The 25,142-nt window shown below is 38.4% G+C and overlaps 2 protein-coding genes across 2 annotated transcripts in view; one reads left to right on the top strand and one right to left on the bottom strand.

The window, feature by feature from the left end:
- CEP85L (centrosomal protein 85 like) overlaps positions 1-25,142 on the top strand; it is a 110,295-nt gene that overhangs the window by 29,495 nt on the left and 55,658 nt on the right. Inside the window, exon 3 of the mRNA XM_034060755.1 lies at positions 13,290-14,053. Coding sequence (XP_033916646.1) covers positions 13,290-14,053 — 764 coding nt within the window. The remainder of the gene's footprint in view (positions 1-13,289; positions 14,054-25,142) is intronic.
- On the bottom strand, positions 24,441-24,745 carry PLN (phospholamban). The gene has a single exon (XM_005154709.2). The coding sequence runs from the start codon at positions 24,743-24,745 to the stop codon at positions 24,587-24,589; it is 159 nt and encodes a 52-aa protein (XP_005154766.1). The 3' UTR covers positions 24,441-24,586.

Below are 25,142 nucleotides of genomic sequence, written 5' to 3'. Positions count from 1 at the left end.
CCACTGGGTGTTCAAATGATCTTACGTTTTGGTATTAAGGGGGGCTGTGGTAGAGGACTTAAGTGCAGGATGTTCAACTGGGTTATCTTTACATATGCAACTGTTTCAGTTTGTTACTTTTCAATTCTTTCAGTGTCAGTTCCTTTAAAAAAAAAGTAGTGAATGATTAGTTCTTGACAGAGTTCCTATTTTATGGTCTTTGTCATAACTTCTGATCTTACTAATGGTTCAGTTCTCGTAAAACTTGGGTTTTGAGAATCATCTCTTGCCTTTAAAAGAATAATACATGATATAAATAAAACAACACTGATCTGTACTGGTGGGATTTCTGCTTTTAGAAAATGAGATGGTGCAGTAATACTTCCATACTTTCCTCAATGATTTTTTTTTTGTTTTTCATGTTTTCCTTTGTAAAATGAGATCTGGGAGAGTTGCACTGTTTTTCTATATGTTAAGACTTAATATCAGGGAGTAATGTAATCAAACTCTTGCAGGATACGAAGATGTGACATATATATATATATATATATAGAGAGAGAGAGAGAGAGAGAGAGACATAATGAGTGAGCAGGAAAAAAAAATGCAGGTTTTGTGTTTACCCATGAGTTTAGTTTTTTAGTGGAAACTAAAATTTATTTAATCTTTAATGGAAATGGGAATGGAATATTTTGGAAGAGGATGAGGAAAAAATCAGAAGGTCTTAAATAAGTAATTCTAAAATTCTGCAATAAAATAGAAATTAGAGAGTAGGCATGAATATTATGAATATATATGAATATTTACTTTAGTTCTGGCAGGTAGCATAATCTAGTAGAATTAATATAATGTGACTTACTGCCAAATGTTCATGCCTGTATGGCTCTAGGAGTACTATCCTCTCGTAGGAGTAATTTACTTAATTGCTGTATAAATTTACTGTAAAAGTCGAACATAATCAGACAGTTGCTTACATGAGTGGGTATTCAGCTGTTGGGAGGTAGGTGTGGAACGTGATGGAGAGTGTGATGTGCGTGGTGGTCTTCTGTGTTTCAGAGGTCATATATTAGTCTTGGAGAAGTGTGGATTTTTTTTTTTGCCCTCTGAAAGTTGATGATTTGTAAGTCTAGTTAATTCATATTTTAGGTGTACTTCTATAGATACTTCATCAGTGCTTATTTAGACTTGCATAGTTCAATTAATGTAAGAGTTTGTATATATGTATATACATACAACACAGGCTACCATGCTTGGTTTTCTAATGTAATTAATCTTTTTGGCCTATAATAAGTGCGAATAAAAATTGAATTCTAAAAAAAAAAAATAAAAAATGTACAGAAAGATGGCATAAAAAGTATTTGGGGTTTCTGTTAAGAAGCTGTTCTTTTATTCAGTCTTTATAATTACATTATTGATATAGTTCTGTTTTCACTTCAATATTGTAATTGTGCCTAATCTGCATGCAAATGCTGCAACAAGGTGCAAAAGGAAATTTAGCTGTGTTTAATTATAAAAATATTTTATGGATGTGAAGCATGGTAGCTCTGATTTATCAAAAATCATTTTTATCAACCTCTCTTCTGAATGCTGAAGTGCATCAATAGCCTTCTACCACTTGAGTGGTGATGGAGATCTGTATGTAGCTGCTGAAATTGTTACCCTTCGCAGGGTTTCATATTTCATGCTGGTAGCTCGGCTGTGGGCTGAATGCCTTTACAATTTGCTATGTTAGGGATTTACTGGTACTATTAGGTGACACTGAAAAACACATTAGATATTGCATTGTGCAAAATGGCGTTCTCTTGTTTCTCAGGGGTGAGAGATTACTTCAATTATTAACATCATTAGACAAATATAACTTCTTAAAAATTTAAATACTTGCTGTAAGACAGTTCAGACTCTCTGAGCCTAGTGGTTATGGAGCTGACTTTATTTCAGAGCCAGAGAACAGGTCTGTCTGTTTTCTCCTGTAACAGCTTTTATTATATACTTTGTTCCCTGCTTGTTTTGATCAAAAAGTAAGATCTGAAATAGAGTTGAGTTTTTAAAGAGTTCTGGTTTAATTTCTGGAGCATGCTGTGCTAGCAATACCACAACTGAGGTGTTTCTTAATAGTTTAAAGCACGGAGAAGAACAGTTTTACATTGTTTTGCGTGGGTCAAAGCACTGCTAATGTACTTGGATACCATAGCAATGAGTACTATAAATATCCAAATAATACGAGCCAACAACTGGAAATTAATTTATAAGCACTGAATTCTTTCCACTATCAAAGGCAGCAATTGAAACATTCTCTGCTCTCCCACCTCTGGCTCTATACCAATAACTGTGCACATCAGAAAACAAAATGGACATACAGACTCTCAGTCTTCTAATTTCATGGAGTGCAGAGAGAAGTCATTACTAAACTCTGGAGAAAAATGTAATTCTGATTGTGTTGAAGCTTGTTAGTTGTTTGCAAACCTCTGTTGTTTGAAACCCTCTTCTGTCTTACTATAAGAGTGCTCAGAAGACTGGGTAGCATTGCAGGTACTAGCACTCAAAATAAGACTGCAATTCTTATGTCATATGGTACGCTTTATTTAAACATGAAGGGTGTGCTAGTACTGCTGGACGTTCACTGTGTCCTGAGGGAGGCATGTTGGCGTGGGGCCAGCATCCCATTTAGGTGCTAAGGAAATTACGCTTTTGGGAAATTTGATGCCAAACTGATTTCTAGAATTATGGTGATCAACCCCCAAAACTTTACCAAGGAAGGATTCTGTATGTGTGGTGTTGTCTTTTTGTTTTGAGTGCTTTAGCATGCTTTAATTTCTGTAGTCATTCAAGGTATCTCGAATGTGCAAGTTGGAGTTCGGTTACAGTTCTGTTCTCTACAGTGGATCAAGTCTTTTAAGATGAGACTGTTTATATCATTTACAGCAAGTGTTGTGTTTCATGACAGGGAGGATGGATTTGGTGGACCAAATGGTGCCCAAAATGTATTAATATAAGTTGGCAAAGGAACTTTTGGTCTTTGAGGATGAGAAACATTCTTTTAAAGCATTTGTCATAATTAATGACTTATATTTTCTTACTCCTATGGTGTAGTTGGATTTGTCATTAGTGTGCTGATTATAACATTTTTCTAAATTATAATAATGTCAGGGCACTAAACTCTTCTCTTTTGCAGAGGCAGTGGGGAAAGAAATGGTAACGTTTAGAAGTAAATTGCCAGTGAGATAATGGAGACATAATAAACTGCTCCTAATGGTTTGGGGCTTTTTTAGAAAGTATTTCCAAAGCTGAGTATTTTCATTAGGAAAAGCTGGGATAAAAGGCTGTGCCAGCTGTTAAGTGTTTCTCTCCTAATTTGGCATCTGTTTGTTTAAATGTGGGTTATAGTTAAAATCTGATCTTTCAGGCAGCCTTTCCAAAGGACACAAATGGTCCTCAATTTTTGGAATACTTCTAAAGTAAGTAACATACTGATTCAGATGAATAGTGTATAATCATCATTACTTTACAGACAGACTACTAGGAGGTAGAGCTGTTAAGCATTAAGGTCTGCATATATATTCTAGGAAAACTTCAGAAAAACTTCTTCAAAGTTACATTATTCAAATGGTAACATGCATGAGTTTGGGGGTTCCCCCCCCCTTTAAGGTTATTTTTTGTAGCTTCTTTGATGGCAGGCATCTAAGGAAGCATAGTTCCCTTTTGCAGGTGGGTGGGGGGAGAGCTGGGGGAGAGGGGAGCAGCCTTGTCTGTTACAGTACAGAAATCCTAACAGTGTGAGATCTAGTTTTAAATATAGCCTCTGAAATAACACTCCTAATTGTACTACTCTATTCACATTGCTCAAACTATCAACTCTCCTCCAAAAGAAAGTGAAATTAAGTCCTTCAGTATGTGTGGGGAAGGTGGAGGTCTTGGAGTGATGGTTGTTTGTGGGCGTTAGGAAAATGTGTATCCCTCTGCATGCTGTAGAGACATGATATGTTAGAAAAGGAGCAGCATTCAGTTATTATCACTTGGTCATGGCTTCAAGGTGTGTCTGAAAAGAATCCTAAAAGCTAGAGTCAAAAGGGTAAAAGCCAGATGATGCAGGAAAATTGAGAGTTTTCCACATCTGTTTACTATGTTGTCATCAGTTTCGTAGGCTGGAATTCGGTAACTTTTTCCTATCTTCTTCTTGCTGCTCTTGCTTTCAGAAATGTTTCTGTTGGTAACAGAATTGTCAAATTCCCTTGGCACATGTCAAGTTTATGGTTGCTATAGGAAAATTCTGAGAATTCCAGGTAGGTCTTACCCTGTCTTCCTGTCAGTATATTTCTTCTTGAATTGGCAAAGTTTGAAATACATACAATATATGAGGGTAGCCAGTATTGCTCAGTGTAGAGGTTAGCGGGAGGAAACAGGAAAGGTTTACTAAGTGACTTCAGGGTAGTTGGCGTAACATTTTGCCTCCTCTTCATTTGGGAAATAATGATGCTTAATTTTTGAAGTACAAAAAGTGATGACTTTTTTAGGGATATAGAGCTATGCTCAAATCCAATTTAAGGTGAATCTTCATGATGTGAACTGGCTTCCAGATGGTGACCTACATGTGGAGTAGGCTGCTGATTGCTTATCGAAGACCTAAACTGCCCAAGAAGCCTTAATGGAAGGAGAGTGTCTTGTATAGTAAATGAAGAGTAACAAAGCAAAGAACATAAAAGCTAGAAAATAAGGAGCTAGATCTACTTCTGCCATATTGTATTTTGCTCTTTTATTTCTCACTTTTTGTGTGTCTTTTACTGGGAGGGGGGTTATATTTGTCTGGTTTTGGTTGGGTTTTTTTTGTTTGGTTTGTTGTTTGGGTATTCTTTTTTCCTTGCCTTCTCCCAAGTCTTAGTAATTACTTAGACAAAGACTTCCAGGTCCTCAGCAAACCTATTCCAGTTGAATATAAGCTATTGTTACAATACTATTGTTACCATTTGGGGATCAGTATCTGAAGGGAGGAGACTTTCCCGGTGAGCTAAATTATTCTTGAGGCAGTAACTGAATTTTCAGGATTCCTAGGGATGATTCCTGGCCCTTGGAAGGCATTACTCCTTGATATAGGCATTCTTGAAGCTTATTAAGTAAATCACTTGTGGTACATGAACCACTTCCAAGTGGTCCGTAGCAATAGCAGCGGCAGTGCTGCAGCAAGCTGGCTGTGTTTGGTGACCTGGCCTGACCTTCCATCTGCAGCAGAATGAAGGAAATAGACAGAGACAGTCTTGCTATGAAGCAGTGGGAGAGTCACCAAGGAGTAACCTCCTTCCTCGCTGGACCAGTGGCAGCCTCACTCCTGTGCCCATGTACAGCACCTGCTTCTGCCTGTGAAAGGATTTCTTTTTCCATCTGAGTAAAAGCTCATACATATGTGCTCTTACTGCATGCAAGCCTATGTGATACTTGGAAGGGATACCTTTTAAAGGGCTATCAAATGCTGGAAGAAGCTGCCCAGGGAAGTGGTTGAATCACCACCCCTGGAGGTATTTAAAACACATGTAGATGTGGTGCTTAGGGGCAAGGTTTAGTGGTGGATTTGTCAGTATTAGATTAACAGTTCGATTCAATTATCTTAACGGTCTTTTCCAACCTAAATGATGCTACTCTGTGATTATGACTTTGGGCTGAGGCTCCCAAAGTGAGAATGTGGAGGGGTAAACTAGGAGGATGGTGATTATGTAAGGCTCAACTGGGGGGAAATCCATAGAAGAAATGGGGTTGAAGTATGAGATTGGGTGAGAAAATGAAGGTGTGTTCTCTTGCCCACACTTGCACATAGCCTGCCATAAAGCTGAAAGCTGTTGCTCCTGTTAGAGCTTGTCTTGGGCTATGAACCAAGATAGAGATCTAATGTTTACTGATGAGCAGAATGCATACCAGATGAATCTAAATATATCATTAAGCTAAAGACCATCTTAGTAAGAGCAGAGATTAAACTTTTACTAATGGATAATGGTCTCAAAAGCATAGCCAGGAACTCCAGTCTCCTTGGAAGAGGATCATGGGATTTAACCTTCTAAAGTTACTTGACATTAAATTGCAGGTTCTGTTTCTGTCTTTATTTATGACTAAAATTGAAGTGGTTGATACACACCTCAGTGAACAATAAAGTTGTAACTGCATGGAATGATAGTGCTCTGTGGGAGCCCTCAGGTTTTGTTCTGGTCCCTCAAGTTGGAGTGTTCCTTGTGTATGTGTGTCTCTCCTCACATGCACTGCACCTTCCTTTTCCTTCATGTTTTACATGAGGTGGTTCTGCTGCTGAAAGGCATCAGCCTGGCTTGTCTGGGCATGCTGCTGGTGGTGATGGCACATGGAGTAAGTTAGAGAGTTGGGATAAAATATAAATACGTTTCCTTTGGAGCCTGAGAACGTATACTTCTCTCTGTCTTGGTGCAGAATGAAAATACTTGGCATTTCCCCTTCTCTGGAGGGCAGGGCTGGATGTCTGTTTGGGCCAAGTTACTCTCAATTTTTGGGACTTATCCCTAGCTGGGAATGAAGAAGTAATACGAGCGAGAGGGAGATCACGCTGTTGAAATAGATGGTATCTGTGGTTTGGGTATCTTACAGATTCAGAAGGGAAGGAGGACAGATAAATTTTAACAGTGGTGGTATTTTATTTTTTTTTTCCCTTAGCCATTATTTTTAATGAAGGTCCTAGAGGGATATTTGATTTCTGCATGTCTTTGCTGTTAAGTGCTTGTTGGAAAATGGAATTGGAAGCTTTAGATGGCCTTCATAAAAAGGCAAATGCAAGTTTAAGGTCGAGACTTTCAAAAAAAAGAACCAACCAACCACAAAGGAAAAAAAAACTCCCTGTGGCAGTGTAAGTTTTCACTCATCCTTTCATTTCTGAAAAATGAAGTTGCCTGATTACATGGCTGCTGTTCTGGAATACTGCTTTATGCTCTTATCTGGGAGGGGAAAATAGAACCTGTTAATCTAAAAATTGGTCTACTTAGTTATATAACTTTCTTAAAAATAGCTCTAGATGGCTGAACAGAAGGATAAACGCTGCAGGCTACAAAGTTTCTTGTTTCCCCAGTTTTTGCTCTTAAATAAAACACCCTTATTTATACATAATTTATTTTTTGCTGCTTTGTGGAGGCCAGTTGTGTGCCATACAGCACAGGTACACTCGTACAGCTACAGCGGCTTATGAATATTCTGTAGCACACATATCAGATACTGTATATGTATGGCAGTAGTAATAACACCAAAGCTGAGTGAAGAGCTGCCAGGTAGGCAGAGAAAGAGAAAGCATTGAGGGTAGGGTATCCATTCGTGTTTGTCTTCAGTTACTGCTGTGAAACTTTAACTTTGAAACTGATTGTTCAGAATATCCTTTATTATTTTGTATTTCTAGAAATCACAATTACAGGTGACTGTGGGTATGTGATATCCTTGGGATAAGGAGGTAAAATGCATAAATCAAAAGCTTTGTTGTATACTGGTAAAAAAGTTCATTTTTTTTAAGATGTATTTCTATCTTAATGTGCTCAGTTTTCTCATCTAAAGGGATTTTATTTAAGTTAGGTTAGTCTTTGTAGATTAATTTAGCAGATGGCCATTGCAGGCTTGGACCAATAGCAGTTATAAATAATTTGTTTGCAGCAAACGATATGCAGTAAAGATTTGCTCCTGGGCTTATCTGCTGTTTACTTTAGACTCTGATCAGATAGTGTCTGTGAAAACTTTCCTGCATCTGTTTTATTTGCCTTGTGAGCTTTCAGTGAATCTGTACTTCCACATTTCTCTAACATAGGCATCTGTAGTAGTTGAGTACAGTAAGGAAAATAGAATCTTGTAGCAGGTAACTCTGCTGTAATTATTTTTCTCTGCTGACTAATTTTTTCATGTAAAACATATTTCCCTTGCTGCTTTTGAAAGCTGTCCCTGTTGCACAGGATTGAGACCTGACTTCATTCTGGAGTGGCAGCATCCCACCTCTATACAGTGCTTCTGTTCTTTACATTCCTTTGTTAAATCGTCTTCTGAATATGGGCTTCCTGTAAGCAAGCTAATTTGACCCAGAGCTGGCTCAAGAGTAGGAAGTTATTAAATCTGTTCAAAGATGTTTCTCTTCTGGAGTTGTGGATTCCTCATCTGAGTATTATTAGCCTAAATATTGCTGGGCAAATTGTCACTTCACAGAAGTACTGGTAGGCCACACTGTTTTGTATTAAATCTTAGAATATATGTTAAGATCTCTTAAGCAGGATGGCTGTACTCTAGTGTGTATATATGCTGGGGACTTGGAGGTTTTTTCTCTTTTTTTCCTCATATTTTGATATAGTAAACTTGAAGTAGTATGAACAGGGCTTTTAAAAAGGATGTTGAAGATTTCTAGACAGTCAAAAAAAAATAATAAAAGAAGCCAAGCAAACCCAAGCAGTTCTGTGGATGCTACTGCATCCTGGAGAGGCATGCTTTTGCTTCCAGAAGCTGATGAGTCAGTCCCTTATGGGCTTTTCTGCTAGGGCTGGCCTCTTGCCTGTCCATTCTGAGATTTCTTGGCTCATCTGATTATCTCTGCCCCATTAAGGCTATTTTTATTTGTAAGTAGGTAGGGGGAACACATAAATACTGCTGTCATGCCATGTCACCATGGTCTTTATTTTTCCGGTAACTTCCAGGAGAGTTAGACCCTTCTGCTGTTGAAAGCTGTTTTGGGGAAGGTTTCTGGGAGACAATGACATTTGTGTGGTAGAGTGAAGACTCATGGCCTGTTCAGCAAGTTGTACATTGGATTCTGGAATTCTGGCTTGGGTCCATGGAGTTCATAGTTACAGAGCAGTTCAGAGAAGCATGCAGAAGAGCTGAGATCCTGTAACAAATGTAAGAACTTCTGTACACTAAACTGCAGCCAAATTCAAGACCTTGAACTTGTATAATAGAGGCTTGACTTCCCCAGTTTGTCTTCTGCTTGGTTATTAAGAACAATTCAGCATATTTTCCTGGATTGGAGTAATCTATGACAATGTTGTGGGAGGGCAGAAACAGAAGATCAGCTGGTTTTAATACTGATGTTTTTCTCCTTGGCCAGGGCTTTCTAATTATGCTCTGGATAAAATATCAAGCTTCAAAGTCTTTCACACAAGGAGGGTTCTCTGTTTTCAGTGGCATTAGATACACATGCATCCCATAAACATATGTATCATATGCATTTTGATTCCTATTGGGTAACTGTACTACCTGATTGCTGTGCTCTTGTTTGATAATACCTTACTGGGAGCACTGAAGAATTGGTCACATATAGAAGTATATCTTGTAGTCGTAGTTCCATTTTGCAGCTGAAGAAGTTATTCAGAGTTACAATGACCCTTCTCCATCTCTTATGACTGCTGGACAGCAGATAAAGATTTTAAGTAGCTGAGTGGTGGTGTTACATATCTGGCCTGAGAAATGGATTCAGAGATTTTCTTCTACTTATGATAAAAATGTAGTTGCTTCTAGTGTTTTTTAAAAAGCATAATAAGGGAAAAGTAAATAAGTAGGAAGTGTTCATTAACTTTATATTGGAAGGTTTCTTTCTTCTCTCCCTTAAAGTGTCTGCTGTACTGTATTCCTATGATTAGCTTTTAGTAAGACCAAAATTTATTCTATTATGTTCTTTTCTATGCCAGATATGCAGTAATGAAATAGTTCAGAAATGTAACACAGTGTTGTAAGAAGGCTGTTATTCTGTCTGCTGCTATTATGAGGTAGAAATCTCATAGTGTGTTTTATAATTTTTTCAATTGATGTGGTTTGGGAAGTATTGGATGTGATATATAAATTGTCATGACTATTAGAAAAGTGCTCTAGGGACCTTTGTGGTGATGCACCCCTCTTTCCCGCCAAGTTACTGGGATAACTGAAAAGCAAAATTTGACATATAATCATGATGTTGTTCAAAGGAAAGCCAGTAGTAATGAGCTGTGTCTTTTTGTTTCTCCTTTTCTACTGCTCTACTTCACTCTGAGGAGACCCCACCACGAGTACTGTGTTCAGTCTAGGGGCCTGCAACATAAGAAGGACGTGGACTTGCTTGATTGAGTCTAGAGGAGGGCCATGAAGATGAACAGAGGGCAGGAGCAGCTCTCCTCTGAAGACTGGCTGAGAGAGCTGGGGTTCAACCTGGAGAAGGCTCAGGGAAGACTTTGGAGCAGTTTCCAGTACCTAAAGGGGGCATGCAAGAAAGTTGGAGAGGGACTTTTTACAAGGGCATGTAGTGATAGGAAAAGGGACAATGGCTTTAAACTGACAGAGGGTAGATTTAGATTAGACATTAAGAAGAAATTCTTTACTATGAGGATGGTGAGACACTGGCACAGGTTACCCAGGGAAGCTGTGGGTGCCTGATCCCTGGCAGTGTTCAAGGCCAGTTTGGACATGGCTTGGAGCAACCTGGTCTAGTAGAGGTTGGAACTGCCTGCCCATGGCAGGGGGGTTGGAGCTAGATGAGCTTTAAGGTTATACTTTCCAACTCTAACCATTCTACAATTCTTTTAAGTTTTCATTGATCAGAGTGGTCTTAAGCATTGAAAGAGCCTGGATTCACACAAGCTATGTTTAACGATGTTTGTAATCCTCAAATAAACACTAGCTCAATGACTATGTGATGCTGAGAAGATAGCACTTCTAATTCTGAAGTAGGCATTTGTTTACCCCTGGCTACGTGGAAGGGAAAATCTGCTTCTTGGTTAAAGTACTCTTTGGTCAGATGGAGGTTATTTCTGTGACTACAGAAGTAATGTTTTTCAACTTCCAGGATACTTTCTGTATTCCTTCCTATTGTCAATGAAATTTTGGAATTTTATGCTTTTTATGCTGTGAGATGTTTCAGAGTGCAGACTGGCTCTTTTTCCAGCTGAGACTCCAGTCAAGGCAGACTGAAGCAATATGCTCTGAGAAGAAGTGTGAATTTTCTCGTATGTTTCAGTGAGCGTTAATAAGAAGACTAATTAGGAAGACTTCAAGCCAAAATTGCTTCCATCAGCTGTAGTTGGATGTACGTGGCATTCCAAGTTTAAGTCTGCTTGAAGAATTTGGAATCAGAAGTGAGGAAAAGAAGTTCAAATCTAACTCGGGGCTTAAATTTAGAGTAGAATCAGGAAAAATAAAAGTCTAACAGAGTTATCATATGAATAACTGTACTCTAATAAAAAATGGTAGAGATCATATACTTGTAATTATTACTGGTTTCAATTCTAGTTTCAAGACCACATATAAAAAATGGTACCTCACAGTTATTAGCAACATTATCCATCAGGCAAAAAGCTGGTAGTAGTCTACTCTTAATTTCTTTTTCTCTGATGTGAGCATCATGTTTGTATTTTATGGCCATCATCAGCATCCTGTGAATGCTTCTTAAATTTTGTTGGTCCATTCCAACCAGCTGTGACAGTTGGGTGAAGTCTTAGAGATGGCTGTGTGCTGTAGCTACTATGAAAGTAGGTGGCTAGGTAGGGGCAAGAAACAATGTGGTGTGAGCTTGTGCTTTGAAATGGGAGTCTGCATGGTGGAGCAAGGACTCAATATGAGGCAGGCAGGCAGGCTTCTGCATGAATTTCTTCCTTCTTAGGAACCCTGGCTCCTTTGGAGCTGGAAGACAAGTATGTAATAGATATCAGTCAAGGAACTCTGTAATATTTTTGTGGGCTATAATGCATTTTTTTTTTCTTCTGTTGTCCTGCAAGTGCAAGGAGTGAGCAAGTCTGGTCCCAAATAGGGAGAAACAGTAAAGTTGAGGTAAAGGATTTTTATTTGGATATGTAGAAAAAGAAGTGCTGCCATTTTCAAAAGTGGTTGAACCATTGGAAACTCTCTTCTTTTTCCTACCTGAATTTTTAAATCAAAACAATTTCATCCTGTCTATGAACCTGCTTTGAACCTAATGAGCAATATGAGCTTGCTGAGGTACAGCCACATGTCTCAGTGAGAGCTGATCCTCTAATGAGAGGATTAGGTGTTTATTTCTGGTTGTCCACAGCCTGTGATGCTCAGCACATGTCACTGGGTATATGAGAGCTCTCAGCCAGTCCTCAGTAACCTCTCTTTTACATCTCTCATTTTTGCTTTTCTATCCCCTCCTGAATATCACCTCACAGATTTCTCTGTTCCTGATATTTGAGCTTGGGATACATTTCATAAATCATGCTACATACGGTTTCTGAGTGCTGTTGTATTTGGTCTGCAAATAACACACCACCTAAATGGAACATGATATTTTTGTCTTGTTTTTTAGTAAATCACCTGAGGGAAGTGTTGTGCTTTAAGTCCAGCTGACAGCTAAGTGGCACCACATGGCAACTCACTCGCTCCTGCCTCCCCCCAAGTGGGATGGAGGAGAGAGTTGGAATTATAAGAGAGAAAGCTAGTGGGTTGAGATAAGACCAGTTTAACAATTTGGGGTAGATGAAAGGGAAAAAACAAAGAGAAATGAAACCCAAGAAAGACAAATTACACATATGATGACAGTTGCTCGCCACCCAGCCAGTCCCCAAGCAGTGCTCTCTCCACCAACCTTCCCCCAGCTTTATATGCTGAGCATGATGCCATATGGTATGGAATATCCCTTTGGTCAGTTGGGGTCATCTGTCCCAGCTGTGTCCCCTCCCAACTCCTTGTGCACCCCCAGCCTCCTCGCTGGTGGGGTGAGGTGACAGGCAGAAAAGGCCCTCACCTGTGAAAGCCCTGCTCAGCAGTAACTAGAACATTCCTATGTTATCAATACTGTTTCCAGCACAAATCCAAAGCATAGCCCCATACCAGCTACAGTGAAGGAAATTAACTCTGTTCCTGCCAAAACCAGTACAGGAAGTATATTTTGAATCAGTGGGATTCAAAAGAGATGAAGAGTTATGTCTGAGAGGCCATCATTAAACTGGCTTGTTTCCAGCACTGCCATTTTAAAGTGCCATTTAGTGAATTTTTTTTTTTTCTGCCTTTAGAAAATGAGAAGAGGGGTGATGCAAGAGGAATCAGTCCTGGGACTTGTGAATTATGATATCTCTACCATTTGTGATATACAAACTATCTAATATTAGGTGGGGAGTTGCTGTTGCCACTGCTTACTACAGTTTTCGTTTTGTAATGATGATGTCTGAGCAAACTAAATTTGAAAATCTGGCACTTAATGTTTCCATTCTCATAATCTTGAATGGTTTATAAGATCTTATTTTGTCAAGAAACCTGTTACCTTCTATTTCTGCATTTCAGCTTGAATTTGATGTTTTGCCCTCTGGGCATTGATGTTAATATGAGTTATGTGTTGTACTTATGTGATAAATCTTTCTTCACAGATCATTCAACTTCAAGTGGTACATCCTCATTTAAGCCCAGCCGATCACTGGTTTCTATTCCTACTGCCCATGTGATGCCGTCTAATGCCAGATCTTCATTTTCCAAACACAGGGAAGCTTTCAAGTCTGATGGTTCGAAATGGAGTACAAGCTTTGTACGGTCAGGAGGAGGCAGAAATCAGGGTGCCCTGGACAATTCTCTTGACATGAAAGATGCAAAACCTGTAAGAAGATGGTCTTCCTTGTCTAAACTCAGCTCACCAAATACCTTCAGCCAAGATGGTAGTAGTCATTCAGTGGACTCCAGGGCTAGTACAGACAAATCTGTCTCACCACAGTCAAGAACAAATGGGCCAAGTTGTTTGCATGATAGCATGGAGTTGCTAAAAATTGAGGACAAAGAAACAGGGAAAAAACGACCTTCTCTGCTGGACTGCAAATACAAATTTGAAACATGCAGCAAAGATGATTTTTCAGATTCCTCAAGTAGGAGACATGCCTTAGACTTGACCTACAGTGCCTTACCTGAAAGCAAACCTATGGCAGCCAGCAGTGAAGCTTTCGGACAGAGATATGCAACTCTAGGACAACAGGCTGTGAGTGGAGCTCCCATACAGCCAGCAGTGAGGACTCAAATGTGGCTGAAAGAGCAGTTACGTGCAAATCCCCTGGAGTGCAGAACTGCCGAGGAGCCCTACGGTGTAGCTGCATGGCACATGCAGCAGCTTGAAGACTTTAGAACAGGAGGTGAACACCCTGTGCAGGTAAGGCTAAAGCTTGGTGTTCGCTGCCACCATGTGGCGTCCCGAAGGAATAACATCAGGCAGGTTTTAATGAAAGAGGAAAGAACACCTTTTAACCAGGTGATGTTTTAAACTTTGATTAGGGATGCTGCTGCTGTTTCTCAGTATTACCTGAATGTCAGCAGGGTTTTTTTTTTCTGTTTTGTTTTTTTTTTGGCATCCACTTATGGTTTACTCTGTTTGTTGTGCCATATCTGAATGAGACTAACATCTCTTTTTGTGAAGCTGGACACAATAAGAGGTCCATCAAATAACATTTTCAGTAGTTCTTAAGAGAGTCTTTGGTCACAGTGTTGGAGGGAAGTGGGGTGAAATGTTTTTTTTTTTTTTGATCTGAGTAGCTTTACAAAGATGCTGTATGTTTTAGTCAGCAAAATAATAGGGTCTCATGTGTGCTGCAAGGGTGAGTATTCAGATTAAGTGCTAGGCATAGCGATATTGAATTCCATTTGGTATTACTGCATGTTTTTAACTAATCAGAATCAACTAATGGTAGTCAATTAATGTGATTTCCTAAAATAAAATGTGTAAGTATTGTGTGTCATACTTGAAGTTCAGGTATAAAACTTTAAACATGTAGTTTTGAGAGGTAGAACCCTTTCTGAGGTGACAATTTACAGTCTTTGTTTCCAGCTCTTCCCTTAACAGGAAAAGATAGCGTATGAAGGAGGGGCAGTATTTAAAATCTGAATGTTGAGGTGTACCTGTGCAGGTAAACTTGGCTTGCCAAAAACCTCCCAAGCAGAGTACAATAGCTAGGATAATATGTGAGCAGAGATAATCTAGCTCTGTGTGTAAACTATTTGTTTTCTCCAGCCTGAAGATACATGAAGTAATTTACTAAGAGCTTTACTTAAATTTTGTTTTTTCTTTCATTATATATTGAAGGAAAGATGAACAAGTGTAGAGGTTCTTCAGGTCTAATTTTGCTCTTAATGGTGATCCATATTTTTTAGCTTATAAAAAAAACCCAAAAAACTGACTAATATGGCCAAACTGACAGTAATCCTTAAAAATCTCTCTAAAGACCTGACACTGTTCCAGGGAGTCACCAGTTCCATTACTCTTAACACTACAAAACCCCCTCATCTTTCTTTAAGCTTTTTGAAGATTCGATGTTGAAAAATTCCCTATGTAGAGGCAGAGGCTGAGGGGGTTCTTTCAGAGCAAATGTGACAGAAACTGGCTCATTACCGAGGCTGGGTCAGGGGCATTGCCAGTGGGCTCTTGGCAACTCACAGCTACCAGTGGTGTCAAGGAGCACAGGAGGGTTTAGAAAGTGACTTAACTTCCTTCATTTTAGGTAAATGGCTCTTCATCATCTAGTATAGACCTTTTGTTTGGGACAGCAACTCAGAAGTCTGGCAAGAACTTTTTCACTGTTGATTGTGATTAAATGCAGTGTCTCCTTTTTGTATGAAGGCAAAGTTTCATGTTTGAAATAGATGAAGCCCTGTATATGTTACTGTGGTTATTTAAAAACTTTTGTGCATGCAGGCATTGATAATGAGCTGTGTTTTAAGGGCAGAGCCAACAGAGGGAGCACAAGCATTAGTTATGTTTTTGGCTGAATCCTTTAAAAAAAACAGGTGCTTTTCAGGTTTGTAAGACTAAAGCATGAAGTTTTGCCTAAACACTTTTTTTCCCTTGCTCTTGTTATTTTTGTATCTGTATCCATATTGATTATATATGTTGCTGGATCCATCTAGCCCTGGTTTAGGAAGCTATCAGCTGTTTGGTCAGTCCTGGAAAACAGGGGAAGTCCTTGAAGCTGTGGCCTTTGCTCTGCTTACCCTGACTTCCCACTTGAATATGAGGGGGGCCCTCAGGGAGTGTGACAGTAATTAAGGACACAGGGGGTGTGGAGGAGTCTCCAGGTGGCCTTAGCAAGTGGAACACCTCTTCAGAGAAGGTGCATCATTCTGCTGTGGGTGTGATGTTTGTACCTTTTGAAATAGATTTCTAAATGGGATCTGGTCTATTGTTGTGTAACATCATGGAGTTGTATGTAAAAATTGTTTTCTCTAGCTAATGTGTACTATTTAATGTATGCTTTTTGAAGATAAACATCCTCCTGTGTGTTTCCTAGGAACAGATTTTGACAGTAAGATAATTTCCATGCACAATTTATATTTTACCATACACTTATTTATTCTCAGTTCACTGCTGATTGTTCAGCAGGCATGACCACTGTGATACCTTATTTACTTCTTTTAACTCTCAGATAACACACAACAGTGGTTCCCATTTACTGAACTGGGAGGCTGTACAAATCTAGATAAAAAGACTGTGCATTTTTATATAAAGGCATTTCTCAAGGCCAGATCCTCTTATCTAGTTCATTATCTGAATGCACCTAGGTAAATACAGTGTGCTAGTCCAGAAGTTCTTTAAAAAGAAAGCATGCTTTTAAAGTTGTGGGAGATAATACAGATAATACAGTATTAAGAAAGGTTTCAGAAGGTCGCACTCACTAGCTCTGTACAATGTTGCAGGCATCACTCTTTTTCATTGTATGGGGCATCTGTATGATTTCTTCATGGTGTGCTAACTTGTGTCAGAATTTAGCAGAGCAAATAGATGGAAAATGCTTAAGTGTATCTTTTTCCTTTAGGGTATCTGGTTTACTGTTTTTTCTTTCATGAGGAAAATGCTGCCTTGGTAATATGTGTATGTGGGTATATATATACACACACTGTATATGTAAAAGTTACTGGAAATCAAATTTTAATGCAGGTGAGAGATATAGAGATACTACAACAAACTTCATTTCAAAACAGAAGTAAACTGCATGCATACCTAAACACTGCGGAACAAAAATTGTGAAACCTTAATTGAAAGAAAAAGGTAAAATCTTCTTCAAACACTGTTGTTGCCACAGAAAAGTTTATTCTGATCTCAGCTGAAAGCTAATTTTTCTTATGAGTGTGGCAGTTAACTAAAAATTATTCATGTCAACATTTTTCCTCTGTCACATATTGATAAACCATACTTTTCAGCAAGATAAAACTTTTTAACATGAGCAGTTATCACCTTTGCTTTGTGGAGTGAACTCCTTCACTGTGAGCCACAATTAAGCTCTTTTGTTCTGTTCGTTGGCTGTGAAGGTGGTAGTCCAACAACTGGGATTCTGTTCGTTACATTGTGTATGTGGGCTCGGTCTGGAGTAAGCACCAGCAGATGATGGGAAACCAAACTTGGACCATGCTTCATTGCAGAAAGAGACTTGGCACTGGTTAGCTGATAACATTGCCAGTTTTATGTCATCTTAAGAAAATACATATTTCATTTTGAGTGATGTATTTCAGCTTTTGTTGACTTCATTGCTGGTTGAGAGGAGGCTGCTGGGGTTGTATATTATTTTTCTTTCTGCATGCTAACAGTGGGGTTTCTTATACGCTTCTTTTGTATGTAATTTTGGATCTGGGAATACATGATTGTTGATGACAGTAGTAGTAAAAAGGAATGTATGACTTGTTTTTTGTCAGGGCTACCTGATTTATCTCATTTTAGCTATTAAACTGTCACAGTGTTTTTCCTGTCTTAGGGAAACCTTTGACTATGCATACAGACAAATAAGCTTTGTACAGTCCTGAGCAGAGTATCAGTGAATAGCCATTTTGTTGGGAAAATGTTTTTTATTCTTTAGAGAGTGGGCTTCGTATCAGTTTGTGTGGTTTTGGTATACTTCAAGCCATCTATATCAAGCATCAGCAGAGATCTTCCAAAGTGATGGATAACTCCGTAACTGTTAGGACATATATCCCTTGTATATATATATATTTTTTTTTTAAGTAGAATATTTCAAGATTATCAGAGTATTTAATAAAGTGCTTGCAGTGATGTAGCTATGCAAAGTTTTCTGCTTTAAATGCAAACAGGCAGGAACTGATATTGCTATGTCAGTATTAAAAAGTTATAGATATGTAGTTTGCAGAAGCTGTTTTAAATGTTTATTTCACATAGAGCAGATGGCAGAAAAGCTTTTGTTTTAACTGTCCATGCTGGCCTAGCTAATTGTGCTGGTTTGAATGGGCTGAATTTAATTTTCCTCACAGTAGCTAGTGTGGGACTAGGTTTTGTGTTTGGCTGAAAGCTGTGTTTCCAGCCCAAACCAGCACACTAATACTGTGTAATCTTTGGGGCAGGTAGAATAGAGCAGAATGCAGATGCCTGTTAAGGGTAGGACTGTGTTTTGCTAGGCCTACTGCAGTTTTATAGAAGTCTTCTTGTAGCTCCAATGTAGATGAGTCTCCTCCAGATCACTGAACCACTCACAATATCTTGTAATCTGGAAATCCTGAGGATGAACAGGAGTCAATCAGCTCTGTAATATACTTGGCACTTCTGAGAAATACTGGATCAGCAGTGGATGTGCTGAATTGGGGGTGTGCTGTTGGAAATAAAAAGCTGGAAGCTGGGGCTTCCCCACCCCATGAGCAACGTTGGCCTCATTTACATGTGTACAAAAGACTGTAAATGTGTGTATGTATGGCATTAAATTCACTGTACAATACGTATCTGTTGGTATAATTTGTTCCCATGTTGTCCTTGGGAAAGAGGTGTGCTTGTCTGGCCCCAGTGTAATACATCAAATGTACTTCTGGTCACATTCTTTCCCAATGTGTATCAAGTGTGTAGAGCTGCCTGCCTTCTGGACAATAATTCCAGCAGAAGTGAGCTCTTGGTCACTGTCCTTCCAAGGACCTGTGGGGAAACTACATCCTGTGAAGGGCCATAGAAGAAGGTTGTGTAAGATGTTTATGTTGCATGCTGAAAGTGAGGACAAGCTATGGACTGGATGATTGCACTGGCAAGTAACAAGTGGTGTGTTAAATATGGCTTGAGGGCTCCCACACTGCCCACTTGACCTGTGCTTAAGTGGTAAATCCGGCTTATTGAGGCTGTAGGGTACTTCCTGTGTTAATGCAGATGCACCTATTGCTTGAGTGTGGGTCAGTGTTAAGGGCTCCTAGGGAGAGTTATATAACCCTTGCTAATGGTAGTTTACTTTTCAGTTGTTTTGACTGCTTCTTCTTTTTGATACTGTTGGATAACACTAACGTCTTCTGGCATTTAAGGTGTTGCTGTGAGCTGTAGGTGGTCAAAAGAGGTATAATAATTATGTTTTCATATTTAAACTTATCCCCATCTCAGTTGCTGCAAGCTGCTTTTCATGGATATCCTTGTTTCCATCTACAGCATCTGTGCTTTTGCTCTCCATAGATAATTTGGTGCATGCTGTCAACTCAGTGTAGGTGTTTCATTCTGTCTTCCTGCTGTTCCTGTGTCATTTCCCATAATGTTCTACAGAAACTCCATTTAAAAAAATTGATTTCTGCTGTCCCTTTTTGCAGAAATGATGTTCTTTGAAGGCTGCATATCTTTTGTAGATCTTTAAATACAAGTCAGCTGTAGCAGTGAGAAAACTGCAGTAACTGCTGACACATACTTGGATTTTTTCAGGTACTGAGCAAGGCTCTAGATGCTTTCTTAGTGGCAAGTGGACAATTTTTAGGATTGTTTTCTGATAAAATAGGCATGTGGATACTTTGTCATGTATTTCAGTCTGTGCAGGATTTGCATATTTATATTCAGTTTGAAGTGTCTACATTATCATTGCAAAGCAAAACTTGAAGCAGAGCTTCACAGAAGTTCACATCAGTTTCACAAAGATAAATGCGAGCACCAGAACCAAGACAATAAGCAGAAAATTGAGCAGCAGGTTGACACCTCTGTTGTTAGCAAGATCCATGATGTGTATCAGTCTGCCCTCTTGTGCTTGCTGTAGACTTTTGATGGTAGATTTGGGTTGTTCTTGCAGTAGTCAGCAGTGTAGAATCACAAATTCATTGTGTCCTCGGCTGTTTGCTTGGTTTTGATTTCCAGCACTTAAGAAAAAAAATGTTTTACAGTAACTGTTTCCCCCTTCCCCCCAACAAAGGAATGTGGATGCTCCTTCAAGTCTAATTTTCCAAGTGCCTTTAAAATAAAAGAAAAATAAAGTTAATGATAGCTTTCATCTTTGCAGGCCCATGTGATTTTTCAGAAAGAATGGCTGTTCTCAACATGTATTTGTTTCAGTAATGGACTGTTGAAAATTTGCTTCTAAAAGATCTCTGTACACGCAAAACCCACTCCACTTTCTCATCTGTGCAAAAAGTCCTGCTTTTAATAGGAGTATTTCCTACCCTTCCAGGGTTTTGCATCGTGCAGTGCACTGGATAATGTTTTGCCAGCAGTGTGCTGTGTGGTATTAATTGCAGCTTTGCAAACGCCTTATTAAGAATCTAGATTCAGCTGGCAGAGATGCATCCTTCATGCTTTTAATAGTACATACGCAATAGCTAATTTTAAGATAGTATTAATATCTTAGCAATTGTGTTTTATATATAGAAAAAAATAGATAAAAATGAAAGCAACGAATAGGATCGCTCAGCCCCAACAGTGAAATGTTGCCAAAATGTCCTTTTAATAACCAGCTGAGGTTTTAGGAAATGCCACAAGAGGGCAGTGTTTTATAGCGTTATATTTTATTAAAAAGTTACTGCATTTTTGTATTCTTTTATCTTACAGTACAATGGGCTTATAAAGCAATCTGTGTGACTGAACTGTCAGATATTACAATAAATCTAGGGCCTATTTTAAATAATTTATATTAACAGGGTTCTTGCTGAGGTGAGCAGCAGGTTTGAAGGAATCCTTATTTATAAATTGCTCTGGTTTTAGTCCTTGCAATGAGCAAGAGGCTTTGCCAGTATACTTCCACAACCAAAACAGATTCTCTTCTCTACCCCCTGTTTTTGACATCTAAGCCAAAATTAAAAGGAAAAACTATATCTGTGGTGAAATAAAAGATACCTATGGATTTTGTAGGACTTCACAAATACTTTCTAATTGTATTCTGACAGATGCTGTTTGTTAATGGCCATACGAATACAGGCATCTGGCCTGTAATCTATAGTATAGCTGTATGCATCTGGATATGAGCAAGAATACTCCCTAAATGACTGCTTTTGTTACTCTGCTCTAATTTTGGCAGAGAGGATATAGGTAAAGTACATTTTGGCATGAGTGTGTGTGTCTGATGTGATTATTGCTCTGTGTGCAGTTGTAGCAAAACTTGCATTAAAAATCTTTATGCCAAGGGGGTTGGCAAATATTTTGTGCATATTTTGTTCATAATTTTGTTTAAGCCTATTTTACGCTTGTCTTTCCACCGAGTGGTTTGGCTCCACTGCTTGGAAGGGCAATAGTTGGTGAATTGGTGCAGAAAAATTAATAACTGCAAGTACCTGCTGCCCTCTGAAGTGCCACACTCTGGCTAGTGTTGATTAGAGCAAAATGTCAATGCTGAAATGGGTTATATCTTCACCTAGAGAAAAATGGGTAGATGTAGCAGTTTCTGCTGAAGAATGGCTGAGAAGACACATCTTTATAAGCAGCATAATCTTGTTCCTGATTTAGCTCTTTTCCAGAGTAAAATAGCCACTGAAGTTTGTATTTTGTGTTTTTTTTCTGAGGAAGAGTGATACCAGATTGTTGCCTCTTTGGCTGTCTTTATTTACTATCAGTATATAAAATAAATTTAGCCTTGGGCAGAGTGGAACAGAGAATTGAAAGCTTAATCCAAACTACATGCTGTGTTTGGAATTTTTATTACAGCTCATAAAAGTAGTGAACATTTTCATTACACTTACATTAAATTCATTAGGTTCTCATGTGCACTAGTTATTGTGAATTATGTGTAAGTGATTTGGACATCGCAAAATAGTCAAGATTACTGTTGAAAACCAAACCAGTATAAACAGAAGTATGGTGATGATGATTTACTCTTTTTCACATAACTTTAATAAGTAGATGATAGAATGCTTCTAAATGGAATTGTATTTAAGCATTTTATTTTACACAATATCTTTTCAAGCAGTCATTTTAATAAATAAAAATACAGTAGATGTTAGTTTTAACACCCATATAAGTATACAAAGAAGACTGTACTATATACAAAAGGTTTTATGTTTGTAATCTCTGGCTTCAGTTAAAGAGATACAGAGGATGGCAGTGAGGATGGTAGCAGATTTTATGATCAGCATAATCCTAAAACACAAATGAACTATGCAGTATATGCAATTTATTTGCATTGCTGTAGAATAGTAGGGCTTCCAGTTTATTTATACTTTGGTTTTGTTCTTAGTTGTTAATTGTTGGTTTATGTTTTGTTTTGTTTTTTTAATAAATAATGGCCTTTCAGCTACCTATGAGGAAGCTGGTGGGTTTTTTTTTATGAGAGAGGAATGGGAGTTTTATTTTCCTAGTAATGTTTTACTTTGATTTTTATGTATTACTGGTTTATGAAACAAATAATCTCAACGTGTCCTCAGAATATATGTACTGATATTTTACTCTAACACCTTGTTTTCTTCAGGAAACTTTCAGTACTATAGAACTATTGTCTATTTCCAGTAGAGTTTCTTGAAACACCTCCACAGCAAACTAAAACTGGAAACCCTATCCATCACAAAAACACAGATGTAAAAAACATAAAGTAGCTTTATATTTTTCTGTTCCCTTCCCACGCCGAAGTGCACTGTTTGTGGCTTTTCTTAAGAAGAATTAATAGGAAACTGTGCTTACTAAAATCTCATGCATTTGTGAGAGTGGTCAGAACGAATGAAAGGGAAATTAAGATAATTTTGACAGTTTGAATCACCAGTAGTCATATACTAATTTGCAAGTGGGGATGTGTGTTGCCAATCTCATCAGCACTTGCCCTAATCCTCTTAGAGTAGCTAACGAATTTCCTCTAGTGACTAACCTTATTTCAGAAATCCGGTCTCTCAACATTCTGTTTCCAAAGATGAAGTGCATTAACACTGGCCTTACGCGCATTCCAAAGAATACAGAGTTTTTTTCCAAACATTTCCTCCCTTCCTGCTTAGGTGTTCAGCATCAACCTCCACTCATGGAATATTAAGTTTTAAAGTCAGAATGCAAGATTAAGATAAACTTGTTTTAATTTCTGTATTCATCACTAGGGTTACTTACACAGAATGGTATAGAAAGATGCTGGTTTAAGAATCGGATTTCTCTTTGACCTCTGTCTACCTTGAACTTTCTTGAAAATAGGAAACTTTATAAATTTTCTAGGAATATAGTTTAATACCAGCAACATATAGGAGTGTTAGAAGTCTACTGCCCAGTCTTGTTACTGAAAACTCTTGGAGTAGAAACTTCATGTTTTATGGGTATAGACTGTGGTTTATATGTTGAAAATATACTTCTGCAATGCTTTGTGTCCTGTGCCTGTTTATAATTTATATGTATGATTTATTTTAGGGAAATACTTGCCTTTTTTTCCCCAAGAAGCATTTGCAGGTGTAGGTGGTGGTGTTACTTGTACAATACGCTTCAATACAGCAGTAAGGGTGACCTAGACCTTCCTCATTACCGTATCAGATACAAGCTACCTTGTGTGACATTGGCAGATACCAAGTTCTCTGTAGCTTCAAGTTAAGGAAATTGTAAGTTACAGCAGGCATAATAAAGGTGTCTGAGGCCAAATATTAAAAGCTCTGAGAATTATTTCTGGGTTATGCCAACTGTCATGTCAATTAAATGACTATAGAAAATTGAATCTTTGATACCAGTGTGGAAGTCTCAATTTTTTTTTCTGCAAAACACAGTGAGAAGACTTTTCAGATGTCACTTAGTTCTGTAAGGATGTTATGAGTGAAAAATACTGTAAATGAAGATGCCTTTTTATTTATTTTTTCTTCCTTCTTTTTCAACTCCAGGTATGTGGTGTGTGTGTGTATATATACACACATATGAAACTATATATATAAAAGATCCCTTAAATAGGGAGGAAAGCATATGAAATGGGATTTTATTTCAGGGTTAGAAGAGATTTTTGGTTTATTTTCATATTTCCTTAAAAAAAAAAACAACAACAAAACACTAAACTGATTTGAATGCTTTCAGTTGATAATGCAGAGATACAGCATCTTGGAGTAAGCAGAGCAGAAACTTCCCTAGGATGTATTGAGGGCTGTGTGCCTGTAAATGTTTTTCAGGCAGACACAGGTCAAATTTGGAATCCCACCAAGGGCTTAAGGACTTTTAGAGAAACCTGAAAACACTCTGCCCGACACAAAAGTGAATTTGCCATTTGTGGGATGTAGCTAAAACATTGAGGAACTTACCAGCTCCATGAAGAGCAAGTACTTTACCCCATTCAGAAAAGACATCTCTTGATTGAGACATAAGGTCATGCACAGCTTTGTAACAACAGGCTCTAAACACTGTTCTGTATAGAAGTAGCGTGTTTTTAATACATGTAGCAGGTAGTAAGAGACAGTGCGATAGTTGGCATACAGCTCTAGTCCAAGTGCTAGCCCCTGTCAGAAGAGGATCCTTGCATTGGGAGTTGCAGTGCAGGTGTCTTCCCTCTGGGGGTGACTCTCCTAGAGGACAGTGCAGGGAAGTGCTGGAACTTCAGAGGAGCATCACAATGATACAGATCAGCAAGAGGCAAATTAAAATCAGGCAGAAATTCACAAAGAGCTCTTGGAGCCTTTGTCGTGCTTGTGGGTTCACCTCAATAGTTGAGGCTCTCCTCAGAGCAGAGCGGGTTATGTATTGGACCTTCTCCATGGCAACAAGAAAGCAGAGGGCACAAATCAGAGGTTTTAAGAAGGCAGGAAAGAAGAAAAGTTGTCAGGAACAGTGCAGTTGTCACGAAAGTGCCTATTATCTTCTCTTTGTTTTAGAGAGCCTTTGTGGAGCTGGGAAAGCAGGAAAGTGAAGAATTAGAAATACAGAAGTGTTTTGATCAGTACAAATAGAGATTGTTTTAAAGTTCTAAAAAGCCTGAAATTAATAGATTGCCTTTAACATGTTTTTAGATTAAAACAGGGTTTTTATAATTTTATTTTTCAAGTCTAGTTCTGTGCTGTATTGTGCTTCTTCTCCTGAAGACTATGGAGCACCTGCTTCTTAACAGTGCTGGGGAATTCTAAAATGGAAGTTGTGGATATGTGGATTTTATCCA

Source organism: Melopsittacus undulatus, chromosome 3 (assembly GCF_012275295.1).
Source record: "Melopsittacus undulatus isolate bMelUnd1 chromosome 3, bMelUnd1.mat.Z, whole genome shotgun sequence".
Lineage (NCBI taxonomy): Eukaryota > Metazoa > Chordata > Aves > Psittaciformes > Psittaculidae > Melopsittacus > Melopsittacus undulatus.
The sequence above is the reverse complement of the archived record's forward strand: the minus strand, read 5'-3'. Positions and strand labels throughout refer to the sequence as shown.

Bases quoted from the DNA above. Each gene is read 5' to 3' on its own strand.
- PLN (XM_005154709.2), bottom strand. From the start codon at position 24,745: ATGGAGAAGGTCCAATACATAACCCGCTCTGCTCTGAGGAGAGCCTCA.